A 22,752-nucleotide genomic window follows, 5' to 3' on the forward strand; every position below is an offset into this window, starting at 1 on the left:
TGTTGCTGTTTCTGCTCCTGCTACTAATATATTATGAATTGTCTCTAATTGCTACTGTGAGGACTAACTGAAATCATGACTGTGAAGTTTACTGCATAGTCTCTGGCACATATTGAGTGTTGGATAAAGTGTTAACTAACTAGTGATACTGTCCATGATCATTCTGGTAGAATTTCTTTAAAAAAGAAGCCTATGACTTTTCATATTCATATCTTTTCATTTATTTCTAAATGATGGAATTCTTGGTCAGACCTGAAAACACTTTTTAAAAGGCCTTAGAAACTTAAATGATTCTCAGTGACCTTGACTTTGGTCAAATCCTTGACTTCAAGTTCAGAAATGTAATGTTGATGGCAAAATGAATGATTTCCCATTATTTATCAAAAGAGTTTTCCCCTTAACAAGAATTCAGAGAAGAAAACAGGTAGAGTTAAGCTCAAAGGACAAATCCTCTGAGACTAAAGACAAAGTGTACTCGTACTCATTTAGTAGAACATGAACTGTCCTGTCTATGTTTGTGGGAAAATATAAAGAAGAGATATGTGGATAATCCATCACAAATTCTCAGTTTAGGGTACGTATTATAGGTTTAATTAATCACACTGATGGATATATTTAATAGTAGGCAATGATTAACAGTTTTTTAGTTTTGAGGTTATAGTCACAACTTTTTTTGTTTGTTTGTGTTTTTGAATCAGTGTCTCATTCTGTTACCCAGGCTGGAGTGCAGTGGCACAATCACACCTCACTGTAAGCCTTGACTTCCTGGGCTTAGATGATCCTTTCCCTCAGCCTCCCTAGTAGTCGGGGCTAGAGGCATGCACCACCCATGCCTAATTTATTTTTAAATTTTTTGTAGAGACAAGGTCTTACCATATTGTTTACACTGGTCTTGATCTCCTGGGTTCAAGCAATCCTCCCGTCTTGGCCTCTCAAAGTGCTGAGGTTACAGATGTGAGTCACCACATCAGCTTTTAAAGGATATATCCAGTTTGCTTTGCAGAACCTCCCAAAATTTTGAATGACCACAGTAAAGCTCAACAGAAAAAATTCCGGCAAAAGTAGGCATGTCCATTGTTGAAGGTTTGACTATGTCCTAGGTTGATCCTCACAAATTTAAATATGTCAGGTAGACAAGAAATAAAACAAAATTTGTCAACTATATGTAATAGAATATTTCCACTCAGCAAGGGAGATTTAAAAGTCTTACTCTGTTGGTTGATCACAGCCAGGGTGTCAGCCAACAACATTCACTTATTCTCAGTGACAATGGTGTCAGTTAATTAGCTCATATTTATGTTTTGACTGTTGATAGACTTGAATTATATTCATATTGTCATGCAGAACAAGCATAGAAAGTCTTGCCTTTGATCTAAACACAAGCTTCTCTTTGTTGCAGTGACATTTGAACTGTGTATCAGAATAAACCACTTATAATAAGCCAGGCATAAAAAAATAGACCATCTAAATCAGATAATTAAAAAAATCAGATTAATGGTGATTTTTGTTTGAAAACAAATATTGCATCTCAACAGAAGTTCAACTTGATTTATAAAAATGCAGACATTACCTTTGAGATTGATGCCAAAAAATGCCATGGATATCTGCACATTTCTTAATCCTCCTGTCATAATGACCTTCTTAAAAGATTCATTCATTGTTATATTAATGCATATTCTTTGTGCATAATTTTGAACTGAAATAAATTTCATTCTTTTATGACCATTAAAAAGCTTTAGCTCTTTCTGATTCTTGTAAACTCTATTCTAAAAATGCTCATGAAAGGTAAAGAAGGTGGTTTTTCTAGGACCCAGAAAAATATATTGCTTGTAGTAATTCAAATTGCTGAAGAGCTTGTGTCTGTGCAATATGTTCTGTGTAGCATGGCTCTTACTAAGGAGATCAGTAAAGCATTCTAAGGGTGTCAGGATATTTTCCTTGTGAAGACAAATGCTCCCTGCTTGACATGATGCAGCTACCATCTCACTCATTTAAAGACTTCTAGGTAAGAATTAAGCATGGGCACAGCAGCCGAAAGTGAAAGTAAATGGAGTGGAGATATTTTTTCTGTTCTCTCCTCTTCCTTTTTTTTTTTTTCCTTCTATAACCCATCCTCTTTTCAAAGGGACACCAGTCAGAAATACAGATGCGCTTATGTTTGTTTGATGTCCTTGATTATAAAGAGTCCAAATATCAGGAAGCAAAACTCAAGATGATTATATAACCTCAAGGTTGGAAGTTGTCAAATACATTACAATAAAAGAAATTTTTTAAAGGCAGTTTCAAAAACTCCATTCCATCTACACTGTACTGCTCTCAGATCACTAAGATAATTTAGCATCAAAATCAGCGTAGATAATCATAAAAGTGAAAAAGCTGCCACTAGCAGCCTATTAGTTCCAAAGTTTTCCACAGAACCTCAACCAACTTGACATTTTGATCCCATGTGTCAAAGAAGTGGTCAAGGTTGATCAGTCAGCTTTCAACAGAAGAATTGTCTCCTGGTAGAGTGGCAACTATAATCTTATGGTGTTTTTAGGAATGTGATACACTGAAAAATGATATCATAATTAAGTATTTATGAAGTGTTGGTTTTCTACAAACTGGAGATTTAGCAATGATTACTAGAACAAACCACTACATTTCTAAAAGATATTAAAAAATTCATAGAAATCATATCAACCAATGAATTATTTAAAAATCTTGAATTTATTATCTTAAAAAATACAGTACAGGGTGTCGTAATGCCCTGACTTCCTTGTTACATAATGTATATGACAAACAGAAAGTCCAAAAAAAGGCAAATTGCTGTCTCCCTAATAGGATCTGATATGTTAATCCTTTGTTCCTTTCTCACTTAATACAGATGCCTTTCACTAGTAAGTTCTCATATTCTAATAATCAATATGAAAAATATTTATATTCAATACCATTGTCATTTTTTCAGTCATGTTATAATATTTGTAGTGTGTTGAGTACAGCAGATATTTATTAAAGGAAGCACATGCAAATAGGAATAAAATACCTATATGTACAAAGTAGCATGGTATGATTTCTACTTAATATTTAATAATACATTTGTAAATTTTCCCTGCATTAACATAATGGAAAACAATAAATACAAAAATTACGTAATATAAGAATACCAAGAAAGTAAAAAGGTCTTCATAGATAAAAATTGTTGACCCTGGGAATTTTAAGCACTAGGGATAGTGTGCTGTCAACTAGTCCACCTGTCTGGGTTGTCAGGTTCACTGCTCACAAATGCTCCTCCTAAAATTTGCTCTCCTGAGAATGTTCCTATAATTTGGTGTAATGTGTTTTTTTTTTTAAGTCTCAAAGGACAGGAGAGGCTCAGGATTCTTTCTGATTCTATGAAATTTTTGCATGTCATCTGGATATCTCTTTATTAGGACAGGTGACTGATACAGACTGGCAGCAGGACTGGAAGTGAGGACTGACTCTGCAGGACTTCTTTCCTTTCCACCCTTGGAGCACAGAAGCTGAAGATTAAGCCTGTGAGCAACAACAACAAAGTTCAGATTCCAAGAAAGTAAAGAAAAAATAGAGAAGAAGGGGAGTCTCTTTCTTGGTAAGAAATGTTAGTGACTAGCTGACTTTTCTTCTGCCCAGTAGAGTCACTTGAATGTCTCACAGGCACTTCAAACTCAACACATCCAAAAAGAAAACCACTGTATTGCTTCCCAAACCTGCTCCCCCTCACTCCATAATCCAGGTCTTTGCTATTTTCTCTATAATGCAACTGGGCACCCAGCCTGGGAGTATATTACTATAGTCCTCGTTGTCCTCATTCCCCATTGCCCACATTTAATCAATCACCACATCTGGAGATTTTTGTCTTCTAAACATTTTATTCTGCCTCTCCATCTGCATCCCTACTGTAACTGCAGCCCTAGTTTAAGCCCTTGTCAATTTCCAGCAGGATATTGACTTTTCTGCTGCCAATCTTACTCCTTTTGAATTAGTCCTCTACATTGAGATAAACACACAGTGGTTTATCTCAAGCACAGATCTTCTCTCACTCCTCTTCTGATTCACGTCCTTAACTGTACTCTATCACTAATGGGATACAGTTCAAGATCTGTTGTTTAAGGTCAATGTGAGTGTGTAGTCATCAGGGAGAAGAAGGAAGAGGCAACTTGCCACTTCTTCATAGGAAAAATAGCCAGACCTTTGGTTTAGTATTTTGGGCTTTTTATTTGTTTGTTTGCAATGCAGAAAAACTACCTGTGTTGGTCCAAAAAAGAGTTAGAGATGGAGATTTCTTGTGCCCAAAGTGGGAAAGGGGTCTTGGCCCCATCTGGCAGGAGTTAGATGGCATTGTGTTTCCCATGGCAGTGCTGGTGCTTTGTTACAGTTTGGGAAGAAAATGATTGTGGTGTGTGTGTGGAGGAGATGGGCAGTGTTTTTCTGGTGGTGACCTGTACGTAGTCTGCTCTTTTGAGGTATGGTTGGTGGAGGCAGGTCTGTTGATAGAGATGACTGCGCTGTTGCCTTATATGGGGGAAAGTTGGACACTTCTTGTTATTTGGATAGCAGTCAGAGTCTATGTCAAGTCTTAGGGTATAAAAAGGACTGTAGATTGGGTTATCTAACTTCCGACCAGAGCATCTGTGACTGACGGTGGTCAGCACATGCCAGAACATGGTGTAGCAGAAGGAGCACCATGAATTAACGAATGATTGCAGACCCAGCCTCTCCCTCAAGTAGTAGACTAATTTCCTAGGCGTGTCTTATCTCCAAGGTTGGAGGTTGAGGTGTCCCTCAAAATGATAAATGGTTTCTTGATGACATTAATGAAAGAAGAAAGTAGTTCATTCTTCACTCTATCCCAGTAAAGTCTATGCTTTACCCTGGGAGATGAAACTTCCTGTGACTTATTGCCCTTCACTACTTCTGTTCCATTCCCCAGCCTTCCTGAATTGACCTAGATTCTGTAGGCCAGTGATTCTCAAGCCATCTATAGTGAAAGACCAGGTTGGTTTCCAAAAATATCTAATCAATGGCAAACTAATGTTTAAAAACAATAACATTAATTAAATGTTGTAGCAATACAGATTGCTATCACAATTTTAAAAGTGTTTATAACTTCTTTTATATACCATGCAGTTTCACTATCCATTGCCTTTGCACATGTTGAAGGAAAATCTGTCCTTTTCTTAGGCCACTTTTTTCCTCATTCTGTAAGTGTCAGCTCAAATATCATCTCTAAGAAATTTGCCATTAAGCTTCAGTGTGCAACGTCTGTCATTACATACCACTATCTTATTTACCACATTATACTAAAATTATTTTTCTTGTGTGTGTGTGTGTGTGTGTGTGTGTGTGTGTGTGTGTGTGTGTGTGTGTGAGTTAGAGTCTCACTTTGCTGCCCAGGCTGGAGGGCAGTGGCACAATCACAGTCACGGTCACACCAGCGTCGACCTCCTGGCTCTGGTGATCCTTCCACCTCAGCCTTCCAAGTAGCCAGAACTACAGGCACACGCTACCACGCCTGGCTATTTTAAAAATTTATTGTAGAGAGGAGATCTCACCAAGTTGCCCGGGTTGATCTCGAACCCGTGGGCTCAGGCAATCCACTCACCTCAGCCTCCCAAAGTGCTGGGATTACAGGCTGAGCCACTGAGCCCGGCCATATGTGTTTCTATAAGCTTCCTGAAGACAGCAACCATGTCATGTCTTCTTTATACCTGCCTGGTACTTGGCAAGGAGTAAGGTTTCAGTAACTTTTTGTTTAACTGAGCCCTATTCCTCTGTAGGTGAGTTTCTAAGTGGGGCCCAGAGTTTGTAGCTTAGTTGGCAACATCTAAATTTGTGCGAATAAGATAATGCTCATGATTAAAATAGCTTTAATAGTTTTCTCAATGATCAGCAACCTATATAGGAACAAATGGAAATTTTATTAGCATGTGTTTCACACTGACAATCTTTCTCAAGAAGTAGATCTTGCTTCATTAATAACTTTTTCACTAGTTGATAGTTTAAGTTTGTATGTCTGTACCAATATCAGTCTTTTTTATTTTTTACAACACTATAATCCCTCTAAAAGTCAGTGTGTTGGCTTCAGTAACAATGATACAGGACTTAATGGTCACTGAATCATTCAAAACTTAAAATCTTGTAAATTTGTGTTCTTATAATGAATGATTGCTTTATGATAAGATTTCATAATAGATTTTTCACAACAATACTATCAATACTTATAAGCAAAGACTCACAATGTCCTTAGGTGAAAATGTCATTTTACCCTGGTTTTATAGATGTTGAACCCAGTGCAAGATAATACAGAAATCTGGCAAATAGGGAATTGGTTCAGGGCCATAAAGTAGGATCAGAAAATACAGTCAACCCCTTGTACCCACAGGTTTTACGTCCATGGATTCAACCAACCATAAATGGAAAATACTCAGAAAAGATAAAAATAAAAAATAACAGTACAACAATTAAAACAATTCAAATAAAAATACAATGTGACAACTATGTATACAATGTAATATTTACCTTGTATAAGGTATAAGCAATCTAGAAGTGATTTAAAGTATACAGGAGAATGTGCATAGGATATATGCAAATAACCATGCCATTTTGTGTAACAATCTTGAACATCCACAGATTTTGGTATCCTCAGGGGTTCTGGAACCATTCCACCCCACCCCATCTCCCTATGGATACTGAGAGACAATTGTAAATCTCCTTTATTTACAATATTTTCCTTTTAGCCCCTGTTAGTACATTTAAAAATGAAAGAAAAATAATTGACAAACATGTGAAGCTCTTCTGGAAATTCACAAAGGTGCTCTTAAATTAGATGATCAGGGTACCATTTAGAAAATTACAGAGGTACAGGGAATTGAATGTGAGGGAAAATAGAAATAGCTAACATTCCACATTGCCAAGTGTTTGTGGGATGGGATTTCATACAAGCACCTAGACTTTCCAGCATCTCAGTTCTTCATTGGTCTGAGACTCCCTTCACTCCTCAACCTGCCCGTAGTCTCTGAGTGGAAGGGAAATGAGAACAATTGGAGAGAAAAAAGCAGTGAGCATTAGCTACAACAGTACAGACATGGTAATAGAACAGTCAAATGGTTATCTGTTCCATTCTAACTTTTTACCATTTAATTTTATAGCTTGGACATATTTGCATGTTATTACAAATTACTTTGAGAATTCTTTTTTTTTTTTTTTTGAGTCAGGTTCTCACTCTGTTGCCCAGGCTGCAGTGTAGTGGCATAATCATGGCTCGTTGCAGCCTCAACCTCCTGGGCTCAGGTCGTCCTTCTGCCTCAGCTTCCTGAGTAGGACTGCAGGTGCAAGCCACCATGATCAGTTAATTATCTTACTGTTTGTAGAGACAAGGTCTTGCTATGTTGCCTAACCTGGTCTCAAACTTTTGAGCTCAAGCAGTCCTCCTGCCTTAGCCTCCCAAAGTGCTGGGATTGCAGACATGAGGCACCATGCCTGGCTGAGAATTACTTTTATTGGTTGTATAACATTGTAGGACAGAGCATAAATTATTTATAATTTCCACATCAATAGACATTTAAGCTGTTCTATGTGCTATGTGTTTGCTATAATTCTTGTGCATGATTTCATATTCCCACTAAGGGCAAGGATCATAGCTCATAAGTATTTTGCGATTCCTGTCTGCCTGCCACATTACATTAAGTATAATAATCTGTACAAAATAGATGATTAGTATATGAAGCAACAAGCGTTAAATATATCTAGGATCTTATTTTGAGACTGAAATTTTTAATACAGGCAATTATTTCTATATTACTGTTTGCTGTTGCATAGAGATTTAAAGACTTTTAAACATTTTTTCTCAAACTTTCTAAGTCTGATGAATACATTCTTATTTATTCTGAATCTCTGAGTTGATACCAATTTCTAGTAGACAACCTAAATATTAATTACTCACTAGTTATTGAATTCAAAGTACAGTGATGGAACTATGTTAGAGAAAAAAGTAAGACAGACAGTAGAACTGACAAATAGCAAACAGATTTCTTTCTACTACTTTCTGATCTTTACTTTTCAGAACATCATTATATAATTCCAAAAGTACACAGAACAACAACAAAAGTTATTTACCTCTGCAAATCAAAGGACACGGAATCAGAGACTAGAAATATTCCTTAAAGCACACAAATGGAAAGGAATGAGTACGGGATAATAATTTATTTTATTAAGCTGGCTTGGGTTAGCACTATGCCTTGTTTCTTATATACCTTTTCTTTCTTTTTCTCTTTTTATCCCTCTTTAGGAAGACTGTCTTTCTCCAAGTTGGACAACTAGTTACTGATATTTGAGCACTTTGGTAATCTAGAAAACAACCTTTTACTAGTCACTGGGTTACAGTGCAACCATAATTGATGTGGAAGGAAGCTTTCCACATGCTAGTGAGGGCTGGTCAATATCCCTTCACGTTCAGCTTCTCAAAATTTCCCGCACATGCATCCACTGCATAAGGAGAGACAAACTCCCATATTTCTCTTTCTAATCCAACACTAATTACTGGCTAAAGAGGGGTGAAATTCTGGTGCTGATGCATTTACGTCTGGATGCCACTCTGTCTCCGTTTTCTGCTACTGGCCAGAGAAGCATGGCAGGCACCATTTATTCAACAAGCAATTGCTGAGTGTCTGTAACATCACAGCAATAATACCTGGGCAGTAGACATAGATACAGTAATGATATTTCTCACTCTGGACACTTTACCCAGAGTAACTATCACGTGGTCAGGTTAATTCTGTGCATGTATTTATTTATTTTTCTTTTTTTATCGTTAATTGCTAATGGGTAGATTCTTCTGCAGGTTCTATAAAACATAAACACTAATTGCAAGAATACTTAATCCATGCTTCCTGTAACAATTAAATTAAATCAAAAGAAAATTTCTTCACCCAGTTCTAGGAAAGTAAAAGGAAACCCTGTCCCAAGTTGAAAGTGTTAATTCCAAAGCAGGCCTGACATTGACCTGAGCTGTTTTACTGAAATAAGAAATGTACCTGCATTGCTCTGACTCTTGATCAAGACATGGAGCACACTTTTGAGTAATTTCCACTTTTTTTAATGATTAACAATTATTGCAGTTAAGATTCATGTTTATGTGGTCTCATTGAGACACCTGAGGGCTCTATCACTCGACTGATTACACAGCAAGAATATGTCTATGTGACCAGCTGAGTGTAAGAAAACACAGCTGAGACTGCGTCTTTGACTTTGTTGGAAGTGTTTTGTCCACATACTCATGGGTCCTAGATCCAGAGAGAAAGTGCATGCTGGTATGGTCCTTATAAAGGGAGGGCAGTTGGGCCTCTCCGTCCCCTCTTAGCTTCTCTGAACCAGACTTTGGCTGTAATGCACATCTCTAATTTGGTGTGGCTTCTATGCAGTATCCTTTTCCTACAATAAATTTCACATTTGCAAGCATTGCTACTTGGTCTCTGTGAGTCTTCATTAGCAATATAAGCTTAACTGCCACAGTTAGTGTGTGTTCAGTTACCAAGTAAGCAGATTGCATTTATAAGAAAACATCATCAACAGGCAGAAAGAGTAAATTGTGTCAATTCTTAACTGGGCAAGGCAATTTCTACACTGGAAGATTGGAAGAATCTTCTACAATCACTAAGACTTTCATTTTTCTGGAAAATCTTAGAATTTGTTTTTACACAAATAGACAGTGATGGTTTTGCTGACACAAACCATTAACATTTTTAGCTTATGAAGTCTTTAAAAATAATCTAGATTGCAGTGGGCTAACAAAACAGACATAAATGGGTATCCCAGTGAATGAAATTAGGAAACTTACATATTTATTGCCTAGGTGTGGGGAGGATTCATCAAGCTGTCAGTTCTTGCTTTTTCCTTGCGCAGTATGTTCACCTGAGAATAGAATATGTATTTTGATCTATAAGTTCAGAGAGTGACTAAGGAAATAAAGTTTCCTAGCTTGTTTTTTTGCTTTTCAAGGAAAAGTCCAATTCTCCTGCAAGAATGTCATTAGAGCCACAATTTGCCTCTTGGTATTGTCTGGAAATTATTCACTAAGATTTATGAGCTTTTTTCCAGCCATTTTCACTCTAAAAGAGCAATTCTAACTAACTCCCTGGGGTGCAGGGGATGTGTGCTGGGAGATGATAAACAGAGAAACTCTGGGGAATGAGTTATTGATTTTTGCCTGTTACATAGGATGGCTCTGCTTAAACAAACCCATATCATATATTTAAAGTGCCATTTCATCAGGAAGACAATCTGGGGTCCTTCTGCTTAAATAAGTCAGTGACAGTTTTATGAAAATGAACTTATAGACCCACATGAAACCTTTGGTGACATATAGAGCAGCACATCCTATATTACTTAAAATTACAATGCTATTCCACTATCCAATATAAAGATAAATATTAACCTAGGATGATGTCAAGCTGAGAGACCTCAGGCATTTTTTATATGCCACTGGATTTGTGACCAACATATTTCACATTACCTGTGTCTTTCAGGTAGAATCAAGTATCGACATCCGTCACACTACATAAAAGCAGTATAGGTCAAAATCTTCAGCTTTTAGAATAAATACCTTCATTTTGCTATAGCTTTTATCTGCCAGTGGTTAGGAAATCTGTCCTCTGGGGACTCTGTGGATGTCACCTGTTACTTGCATGGTCATGGCAATAATGAATAGTGCAGAGACCTCTGAGAAGAACAAACTGTCAGAGTCAATACCTTTTTTCAGTTTACCTAGAAGCTGCTTTAAACAGGTTGGTGCTCCTATGTTGGGTGCATATATGTTTAGGATGGATATTTCTCATTGATGAATTAAACTTTTTATCATTATGCAGTGACTTTCCAAATCTTTTTTGATTTTTTTGTAACTTAAAGGATATTTTTTCTGATATTAAGATCACAACTTCTGCTTTCTTTGTGTTCTGTTTGCCTGAAAAGTCATTTTCCATCCTCTTACTTTGAGTCTGTGAATGTCCATTCTGGTGAAATGAGTCTCCTGGAAACAGCATATTGTAGTATCATGTTTTTTTTATTCAGTTTGCCCTTGTATGTCTTTTCAGTGGTGCATTTAGTCCATTTACATTCAGGCTAATTGTTGAGATGTGAGGGTTTATTCCTATCATGAGGTTCTTACAGGATTTGTCATCGTAATTGTTTGTTTATTTGTTGATTTTCTTTTGATTTTTGAGTTGAAATGTGTGTGTTTTCAATCATTTTCCTGCCTTCTTGCAAAGGCCTAACATCTAGGTCTATAAGAACTCAAATGTGTCAAAAATACAAAAACAAAAACAAACAACCCTACTAAAAAGTGGACAAAAGATATGAATAGACACTTCTCAAAAGAAGACATGCAAGCAGCCAACAGACACCTGAAAAAAAAATGCTCAGCCTCACTAATCATCAAAGAAATGCAAATTAAAACCACACTGAGATACCACCTTAACTTCAGTCAAAACGGCCATCATCAATAACAAAAAACAACAGATGCTAAAGAGGATGAAGAGAAAAGGGAATACTTCTACACTGTTGGTGGGAGTTTAAACTAGTACAACCTCTGTGGAAAACAGTGTGGTGATTCCTAAAAGGTCAAAAAATCAACCTTCCATACAACCCAGCAACTCCCCTCTGGGAATATACCTAGAAGAACTCAAATAATTCTATGGCACATGCATGATTATTGCAGCATTATTCACAGAAGCAAAAACATGGAACCAACTGTGCTGACCATTGAAACTGGACTGGATTCAGAAAATGTGGTACATATACATGATGGAATATTACGCAGCCATAAAGAAGGACAAAATTATGAACTTTACAGCAACTTGGATGAATTTAGTGTTTATAATACTCAGTGATCTATCACAGAAACAAAGAACTGAGTAGTGCATGTTCTCAATCATAAACAGACCTAGAACAATTATCATAATACTATAAGAGAGGGATTGGCAGTAATGAGAGACTGGCAACGGAGGGAGGGGAGACACATTTCATCATTAAGGGTATCTGATCTCAAACCAGGTGAAGTGGGGAACAAAATGAGGCCCAAAATTCACCTGTAAAATGACCATTTGTATACCTAACCCTGAATTGTATCCATCTTTAAAATAAAAATGTTAATAAATAAATAAACAGATGAATGAATGAATAAATAAATAAATACAAGAACAACTTTGGACTCCTCTTAAGAGGTCCCCTGATGAGAAATGATAGACACAGTGCAGCAGCCTCCAGAACCCTGTCCAATGACAACCTTTTGCTCACTATTGTTTATTTTGCAAATGACATGGCATTTACTAGAAACCCATGGCTATGAAGTTGTAAATGACACAGCCCTATGCCTAGAAACCAAGAGCTATAAATGAAGAGTAAACAAAATAAACATTTTTTTGAATCTCTATCAGAAGTAATATAGTCTATCAGAAGTAATATAAAGAAAATCATTAAAATTTTAAATATTTCTCTTCAAGGTCTATCTAATTGAGAACAGAATATTTGACAAAGGTTTAATAACAGTATGATTTCAGTAACAGTTATAATAGTTATATCTAGTACTGTAGTTTGGATGGTTGTCTCCTGAAAATTTCATGTTGAAATGTAATTTCTAGGGTTGGAGGTGGGGCTCAGTGGGAGGTGCTTGGGTCACGAGGCAGATCCCTCATGAATGGCTTGGTGCTGTAATGAATAACTTCTCATTCTATTGGTTCACATGAGACTTGAGCGGCCACTGCACTCCAGTCTGGGCGACAGAGTGAGACTCCAACTCAATAAATAAATAAATAAATAAATAAAAATAAAAGAGCCTGACACCTCTTTATCTCTCTCTTGCTTCCACTCTCATTATGTGACATGCCAACTCCTCCTTTGCCTTCCTCTGTGATTGTAAGCTGCCTGAGGCCTCACCAGAAGTCACACAGATGACAATATGAGCCAAATAAACCTCTGTTCTTTATAAATTACCCAGCCTCACATATTTCTTTGTAGCAATGCAAAACAGACTAATACACCTATGGTAAAAAGAAAACAAAACATACACATATCTAGAGGAAAAAACAACTGGAAGGAAATATACCAAATATCAACAGTGATTGTATCAAGGTTGTGTTTCATGGATAGTTTTAAATTATTTTTTATTTTCCATTATGTATAATGTGGTTAAATATTAAAAAGGTAGTTTAAATAATGAGCAAATATTTTAAGAAGTAATATATGTTAATCTGCCAAATTAACAATGTGTTGAGATGAGGGAACAACCACATAGTTGCAACAGTCAAAAAAGCTTTGGTGGGAATACAGAAAATGTGCCAAATGTTTTCTGAAAGACTGAGGCCTGGCATGGTGGCTCACACCTACAATCTTAGTAATTTTGGTGGCTCAGGTAAGAGGATTGATTGAGGCCAGGAATTTGAAACAAGTCTGGGCCACATAGTGAGACCCCATCTCTACAAATAAGACAAATAAATAAATAAACTAGGCATAGTGATGCATGCCTCTAGTCCCAGCTACTCGAGAGGCTGAGGCAGGAGGATTGCTTGAACCCAGGAGGTCAAGGCTGCAGTGAGTCATAATTGTGCCACTCCAGAATGGGTGACAGAATGAGACTTTTTCTAAAAAAAAAAAAAGGCTGAGAAGAAAGATGTATAGCTTTATAAATCTGTGAATATTTTGCTCATTTTAATTCTTTTGTTCATTTTTGTAGTTAATAGAGTTTTATTTGCAAAAATAAATAAGCAACAAATGATGATTACACATTGAATGAGTAATTGTCATAATACAAGGATTAGAATTAGTATACTAAAAAAATATTAATGATGTATAATTATCACAGGAGGGGAAAGTGAAGCAAAGGACTGTCTCTTTCTTCAAAAAAGCTTGAATTCAGACTGGGGAATATGCATTATTAAAGTATTAAGTGCTTTAAAAACTGAGCGAGAGAAAGCTAACTCATCACGGAAGACCTTGTAGACTTGCTGAGGCATTTGAACTTAATCTTGGGTTATGACTTATCAGTTTTCTAAGCAGAGGAATAGTATAACAAATTCAAATCTGCTTTTTCTTACTCTAAATGGTTCCAAATCAACTAATACATTTAAACTCAGTTCAGTAATAGAGTGTTTTCCTTCTTCTGTGGAGTCATGTATTTTTTTAAACTAATTTTAAGGCTTCTTTATAATTCATATAATCTTATATATTAAAAATGAGCTAAGGTATATTAACTTTCTGAGTGGTGATATGCTTAAGAATTATGCATAAAATGCATCATGTCACACACATTCTGTAAACAATCATGGTCATATTAAATTTGACAAGGTACCTTACTAAAGTTGAGTGTGCTCTCATATGCTTTTATAAAGAATCCCTTGATCAGACACATTTGATATTCAATTTTTTCTGAAAACATCTTGCTATAAGCTAGCAGGTTTTCTCTTTTACAGTAAAGAAAGCTCCAACTTTAAGCATGTATGAGCTACATTTTCACCAGAAGATCTTGCTTGAGGAAGAACATATTTAAAGGAAGCTGAGAGTGTGGATGGGTGAGCACCCACTATGGTAGGTACTCTGTGACCTAACCAGAAAAGCTGGGGTCAAGGAACTGTCTTTCTAGGAGCAAATGATCAGAGTTCTAACTGTGGCTTATTGAGGCTTGTAGAAGCCCAAAATATTTAGCATCCGCTGGCATTTTCCCCGAAGGTGGATTGCCGCAGAGGTCTTTTTCCTTGGAAACATTGTTTGTTGGTCTCTACAATGGTACAATTCATTTTGAGATAAAAGTCCAGAGTTTATATATTGAAATAATGACAGGTTCAAATAATTTTTATGGTCACTAAAGCTCAAATTTCATTGTTATCCACTTAAGCTCAACACTGTATTTCTTAGGCTTTGAAGCAAATACATTGGTAACAAACTAAATGCTTTTTCTGCCACTCCTGCAGAATAGGAAATGCTTTCAGCCACTACTCATTCATTAGAACACATCTACACAATAGAAAGCAACCTCTACAGGCCACGTAGTTCAATAACCTTATAAAAATGGTATTTCTGGGGCTCATCTTTCCTTTATAAGAGAATTTTACATTTATTGAATTTTAATGCTTAGCTGTTCTAAAATAAGTTAAGCTTTTTGGTAATATTTCACATGAGCAAAATCCAAGGTTATGGTTAGATTTTGAAATAACCACTTCTACCTAATCAGCAGTCAGGGAACTTACCAGACTCATGAGAAATTGTCTTCACAGTGAGAAGCTTCACGCTCTCTTTATCAGACTGAGGTCTATTTGAAACAGAAAACAGAAAACATTGTTAGCACCACACTAATTAGCATTGTATGTCTGTGAAAGAAAGTGAATGTGACACACACAGAATGAAGGTATACATGCATGTGACACACATGCATGTGTGTGTGTGTGTGTGTGTGTGTGTGTGTGTGTGTGTGTGTGTGGCAAAAACTTTGTCTCTTCACATACAAGCACACATACACTTTTGACTTTTGAGCAATTTCCATTTCTGGAATCAAGCCAATAAATTCCTGTTGCTCTGTTATAGTGATGACCATCAGACAAATTAAAAACTAATATGAGTTATGTGAAACACTTGTCACAAGGACCCTATTGCATATATATCCAGTTCTGAATCATGAAGAGGAAGGCATATAAATGTTTTCAAACCTTTTGGGCTGATGTTGAATTCTGGAAATTCTCCTTTTCATAAAGTCCTGAGATATTGTAGTACAGTATCTGAACTATTTGTTTTAACCAGGATTTCCTACCTATCCTAGTGTTCAACCCTAATTCCTTCCTCTCAGGAGCTTCCATTTCTAATTTAGATAGGTAAATAATCTAGGGATATTATTTCTGATGTTTATAACCTGAAGAAATACATCAATCCTTTAAAGTCAGGCTATAAATTCAGGTCAACAAAGAAGACTTAACCACAGGATTTGTTTTTGACATGAAAACAATTTATCAGTGTAACAGTTGCCTGGATTGTTAACAACTGCATTGTTTTATTTTTTACTTATCTACCTGTTTGTCTGTCTATCTATCTATCTATCTATCTATCTATCTATCTATCTATCTATCTATCTATCTATCTTATTGGAATGTGGGTTACAAGTAAGAGTTAGCTATATAAGTAGTTTGCATGTGTGACATTTGAGCTTCTGGTTCTCACTCCCGGAGAATGAACCAGGTACCCTTTGTGCTTTGTTTGTTTTAACCAAGTCAAAGTTAGATAACCATCTACAGTTAAGGCAAAGCTACTGAGAGCCAGCTCAAGGTACAAGCACAATTTTCCTGTGGTAAACATACTGATAACTTTACTGGGAAAATTTTAAACCTCTTGGTATGTTTTGCATGATATTTTCCTCATATTCATTCTTCCACTTTTCCATTTCATCTTTTCTTTCCCTATTTTACCACTTTATCCAGGCTTATGGAGCAATCTTCTCTTTTAGCTGTTGGAATTTCTTCGTTAAAAAGAGAGAACTCTGACAAATAGCTAGACCCAATATATAGTGCCTTCTACACAAACTTCCTTAGATAACAATAAAAAAAGCAAGTACAGTAACAATAATTTTCCCTATATGAATGGTAGGATCAGAGTGTCTAGGAAAAAAAAAATGATGTGGGTTTACTTACTGATCATTCCCATTTTCTGGTGTGCCTGGGAGAGGAGAAAGTTATTATCAGAGTTGCAAGGAGCTTGGTTAAAAAAAAAATTAGACACCTACTCTTTCTGTGCAGAGATGTTTCAAAAGCCAGTTTTAAATTTTTTTTTTTTCCACCACAAAATGTTTCCTCAGATATGGTTAATACTCATCCTGACATTCACTAGATAGTCTTAATTAAGTCAACTCCAGTGAACTTAGTTCTGGACTAATTTTGATCTTGTAATTTCATATTATTATGTGAAATTATCATCCACTAGTACACATCCCACAGACACCAAAAAACATCTCGGTTTATTCAAGTATCTTTGTAAAAATTCTCTTCACAGTATTGAGTTTCCCTTTTATACCAGAGAATTGAATTTTCTACTTTGTGTTATACATTACTGTTTCTTGGAACACAAATCACTGTGTTTGTGGTGAGCTACAATGCAGATATTGTTTTTAATTGCATCTTAAACCCACTGGTCAGCCTTTCATAAGAGCCCTGCAAAATGTCACTGAGGCTGCTGGCTGCAACTAATCTTTTGTACTCTTTGCCAGGCGACTTCACAAATGTCTAGTAGAAAACACTTTGGGTTTAGAGTGAGAACTCAGAATGATTCACTCTGCACAAGGACATGACCTCTCTGGAGTAAATGTTGACAGTCAAACCTTGCATTCATTTGTGGCCAGTTTGAACAACTGTCCCTATGTTGTTCTCTTGATTTTGCCCTGGTTTTATTCTATTATTATTCAGCTCTTGTTTCTTGGATTTTCTTTCACATCTAATCTAGCTTTTGCCATCAAATATGCCCTTTGAATATAAGTCACCTGGCTTTTACCATCTTTGTTTTATAAAGAACTTGACTTCCATGAATATTTTGGCTGTTTCTGTCACCTTGGCTGAGACATCCCATCATAACTCTTAATCCTTATTATTTAACCCTTGACATCATATGCTACTTGTCAACTAAATCTAACCTCGTCTTCTCCCCATCAGTAAGGTTTTAACAGCATTTTTTTATTTCTATAAGTGTCATATGCAATATCACCTGTGATGCTCACAGCTCTGTTTTAAAATGAGTTGACTTTTCGTGTATGCCTGTTTTGATATTTTTTTCTTAGAATACTGTAATAATGGGATCATTAGCAGATCAATGCCTGTCAACAGACCATTTTGTGTACATATACTATTCTTATCTGGTTAAAGTACAGCTTGCTGTCTACCTTATTTTCATACTGAAATCTCGGATTCATGATGTCTTCCAGAGAAAAGACTGGGTTTACTAATTTTCAGAACTAGATGAAGTCTCACCCACGTATTTGAGGAGTGATTGACTGTAAATGTTTAATGGTGCTAATTTAATGATAACAATGCCATAAATTCTGTTTGAAAAACAAAGTTAACAGTAACCAAATAGATGTGGTTAATTGTACAACTGCCAAATTTTGTTTTAAAGTACTCATGTCTTCAGAATAACTATCCACAGTGGTAGGAATTTTATACATCCATAAAGTCCTCTTTAATAGAAAATGTTATCTTTTCAGATAATGTAATTTTAAGTCTTCCTGTGAAATTTTTAAAAATATTAGCAAAATGGATTTAGCACACTAATTTTTACCTATTCTATATATTTAATACCCACAAGCTTCACCTTGGATGACTGATTTCCCATAAAAGATAGAGTTGGTAGTTCAGAAATTTAGAGAAATTAAACTGGTTTATAGAAATGTTATTTCCCCTCTGGAAACTGGGTAAGGAGTCATATTTCAGACACGATTAAGAAGTTTAAAGACTCACTCCCAAAGGAAAAGACATTGATTTGTTTTCTTCTTACTTTCCACCAAGTGCTAAAACGAACACTGCTGTTTTGGTCTCCTAGCTTTCCCTGGCACTTGTGATCGTGCTCTAAATTGCCCGTGCAACACATAGTCAGTGGCCAGTCTCAGGAACAGCATTTATTAGTATCCTGGGGCACACAGTACATGGGGTAATCAAAGAATAATGCTGCTTATATAATTTACACAAATATTTTTAAAAAAATCTTTGACAGTTTATGAGACTTAGAATTTTTTTAATGAATTATGTAGAATCAAAGTGAGGAAAGAAGATTCTATTTTGCTGAACATTTAAAAATTTAAATCAACAAACATATAGTAAAGGTTTACTATATATTAGGGGCAATGCAATGTAAACAATATGTGGTTTGTGACTTGGAGGAGTTGCCTGGCTTACAGAAGAGGCAGACACATTAAAAAGTAATTATACTCTAGTATGATGAATTATATCATCAAATTCTGTAGAATTAAAACAAAAGGAGCAATTCATGATGCTTGAAGAAGTGGGGTGTTTGAGTTTGATCTTTATGGACAATTGGCAACTAGGTATGTTATAAAAATGAGGAGGTAGGCTGAACATTTCAGGATAAGGAATGGTATGAATGAAAGTATGGACACAGACATTACACCGCACTAGCAGGACTGGAATTGAGAATTGAAAGATAAATTGAAGTTAAGGTAACATAGGAGTTAAGGTAACATGACAAGTTGAGCCGTGGGAGCTGAAGAGGTATTTAGGTGACACACGGCATAAAAAGAAAGTCAAAGTTCTTGGGACAATAAGGACAAAAAAAGACTGAATAAAGACTAAAAGAAACCGGAATACAGGAGGGAATTTAGTTAATAATAATTTATCACGTTTGGTTCATTAATTAAGACAAATATACCATATTTATTTTTTTCAAAAGAATAAAAAATATGACAGTCATGGAAGGAAGCTTCATTGGAAAGAAGTTGTGCCTCTGAGGAGGGAAATGAGTCACCGGACATTTCTTGAATTTATGGGCTGAATTCTTAGCAAGTCCTCTATTCTCTGTCACATGGAAATAGAATAAATCTTCACTATAGACAAGGCATGTCATTTTATGCCCTCTAGACTACTATATTCCGTTGACCACCCACAACATTTGGGCTATTTTATTAAGACAATTTTCTCACATTTGGTACTATTTACTAGTAGCAGTTAATTTCCACACGTTATATCTACTAGCATTTTATGGGTTTCTTTGCTCCTTCTCCTTTATTTCTGTAACCAGGAAATGTGGCATTTTATTTCTTTTTTTAAACTCTTCTCTCGAAGAGTTTAAAACCAAGTTTAAATTGAGGATATACTCACTCTCCTTTCAGGAAAACAAAACAAAACACTGTTACCTACCTGGGTCTGTCTTCCAGCACATTCGATACAAACCCACCAGAACAAATACTGAAAATGTTATTACAATTAAAGCAATAACCACCGGCAAAATAATACCTAAAAAGAATTGGAGATATTATCAGTTAGAGTGGCTATTACATTTTACATAGATAGTTTACTGAGTGATCAAAACTGCATATGGTTTCTTTCTTAAAACATCATTCTATTAGAAACATTATATTTCAGGAAAAGATGATTTATCTGATTCAAAGGTTTTGTTCTAGTTGTCATTTCAGATATATCCACTTGATGTCAGTCTTGCAACCTTTCTGAAACAAAATTCCAATCCTAAGAGAGATAGATACTCCATCTTCCTGGAGGCTGAAGGAGTGAGGAGATGGAACACTGGAGGAGCAGAAGATGTCCTCTAGATTATAATTAAACCTACATTTACACATGATATTCCTTAGTAGTTTATAATGAAGTTACTGGAAAAAAATGTATAGCCCATTTGGGACAGCTATAGTTCTGATGCTGGATTTCTAAAATACTCGTAGATATCTTTCTATAATAATATCTTAAAACTAGAAAAGGCATGGAATAATATAAGTGGATTTCACAGTTGATATGTTTCTTAAGAATGAACACCATGGTTCAGGAAAGGCCCTTGGGGGCAGGGGGTGTCTCTTTGAGGGTGTGGTGGTGTTGTAGTAACTTAGTGTGAATTTTTTCAATTTTTAAATAGAACTTTGCTGCTTTTTGTTGGCATCTGAATTCTTTTTGGTGGTCATTTCTCAGGTTAAAACTATAGTGATAAAAGCAAGCAGGCTGTCACAGGAGTAGAACTAGAGTAGATTAAAGTTACCGTTTAGTCAGTTCATCTCATTTGCTTGCATTTGTGCCTTACTTAACAGTGGGTGAGACCAGTTCTCCAACTTGTTTGTAGGGTGGTTTACACATCCATCATCAGGGCTAAATATTTGTTTTAGGCAAGTCCTGCTGATTTCACATGAGATGCTAAGTCAGGTCCTTATTGCTTCCCAGAGTGGTGTCATGAATTATTAGGACAAAAAGTTCTATGCTGACTTATTTAATAGATTGGCTTTACCTAAACCTAATATAGTCTTTTATGATACTGACTTCTTACACATTCATCTTATTCCTAATGGCTAAGGAAAATATGGACTATTCTATATTCAGTCTTAGCATACCTATGTATGTTACACTATACATGCATATTTTTAGCTAAAACGTAATACTACTTAAAGGTCATTTTTAATGTTAAGATAAATTTCTGTCAAGGCAAAAGGTTTATTTTTGTAATTATTTATTTATTTATTATTTAAAGCTATTTTTTATTAAAATATATTTAATTGACAAGTAAAGATAGAATATATTCAAGATATATAACATAATGATTGAGAATAATTTGTTTTATTAGGATCTCTGCCTGTGAACTTTGGCTTACCTGAAATTAGTCTCATCGAGTTGTATTTGGGCTTTGGTATTAACTGCTTAACACTAAGCTAAGAAAAAAATTGCCATAGTGTGCTTTTTTCTGGCTGTTAAGATGAGACTTACTTGTAGGAAATTCTCAAAGCAGGCAGAAGTCTCAAAGCAGGCAGAAGTTAGATCAGATTATAATGGGATTTCAGGTTCAGTAAAATTGTGAAGAGGTTGTCCATAATCTAGCCCCTTCCCAATATTGGTCACATTCAAATATTCTGCATATCTACTGCCATGAATGAAGATATGGGTGTTACTCACTAGAATAAGAGGGATTGGTTGCTGAAGAGCTTTCATTTGTTCCATTCTTAGTGCCTGTCGTTTTAAGAAAGCAAATAAAACAAATCACTTGTGGTTAATGTGTGCCAATCCTCACAATGTTCTCTCCACCCTCATATTTAAGGAAGCATCTGAGATATCTAGGTATGATGCTGTAATTACATAACATTTAGTCTGAAAGTGCTATGTTTTGTAGATCAATATTGGTAGCATTTTCTTGGTGAGAAAGGGTCAAATAACACAAGTTTCCTCTCAGACACACAGTTATCATACCTTGAGACTGCGAGATGTTCACTGGAATTGTAAGTAATATTGGGGATAATATACTGGTTTTAGAAGGAGTTGCATCTTGTTGTTGGGTGTTACCTGAAGGAAAATCACAAATTCAGTCAGACTATGGTATTACCTCTTCCGTGGATTTTTTTTTTTTTTGCTTATTGAACAGTTTGCATATCTGAAGATCTGTGAAAACTATTTATTGTTGAGTACCAAGATACATACAGCTGTAACACCAAACCACAAGTTCATATATTCTTCATGGAAAAATTATTAAATTTGGAGTCACAAAACCTAGGTACCAATACATCTTCAAGAACTGGCTAAGAAAACTTGAGTTTTTTCATCTAACCGTACAGCCTGCACACACTATTGCATGAGATTCTTGTAGGATGCAAATGCAAGAAAAAACATTTTTCAAATTTCAGACACTAGAACTTAGAGCGATAGTGATTATTAAAATCACACACATAGACCTCTCACAACAACAAAGATCTGAGTATCACATGTTCTCACTCATATAGTGGACCTTGATCATCCAATGTAATACCATAAGACAATGACTGACAGTGGTGGGAAACTATGGGGGGTAGGGAAGGGAGATGGGATTAATGGTAGTAAATATCTGTCTGGGGACGGGGAGACACCTCTTATCAACAAGGGTGCCAGAACGAAGCATATTTGTATACCTAACCCTTAACTGTACCCCACAATATCATAATAAAAAATATTGATTATAAAAAAACTTACACACATAGCTTTGGATAACAGAATTGGGGGGAAAGAAAAAGAAGACTCCTTCATTTTCATCCCTAAAACTCAG

The 22,752-nt window shown here is 35.8% G+C and overlaps 1 protein-coding gene across 1 annotated transcript in view; it reads right to left on the minus strand.

The window, feature by feature from the left end:
- Positions 1–6,698: 6,698 nt before the first annotated feature.
- EMCN (endomucin) overlaps positions 6,699–22,752 on the minus strand; it is a 45,093-nt gene continuing 29,039 nt past the window's right edge. The window contains exons 3-9 of the mRNA XM_021715692.1: positions 21,927–22,019; positions 21,636–21,689; positions 19,890–19,985; positions 16,665–16,689; positions 15,237–15,298; positions 9,839–9,912; positions 6,699–7,018 (exon numbers count right to left, since the gene is read on the minus strand). Coding sequence (XP_021571367.1) covers positions 9,878–9,912; positions 15,237–15,298; positions 16,665–16,689; positions 19,890–19,985; positions 21,636–21,689; positions 21,927–22,019 — 365 coding nt within the window. The 3' untranslated portion in view covers positions 6,699–7,018; positions 9,839–9,877. The remainder of the gene's footprint in view (positions 7,019–9,838; positions 9,913–15,236; positions 15,299–16,664; positions 16,690–19,889; positions 19,986–21,635; positions 21,690–21,926; positions 22,020–22,752) is intronic.

Source organism: Carlito syrichta, unplaced genomic scaffold, assembly GCF_000164805.1.
Source record: "Carlito syrichta isolate Samal-C Ts95f unplaced genomic scaffold, Tarsius_syrichta-2.0.1 Scaffold307308, whole genome shotgun sequence".
NCBI lineage: Eukaryota > Metazoa > Chordata > Mammalia > Primates > Tarsiidae > Carlito > Carlito syrichta.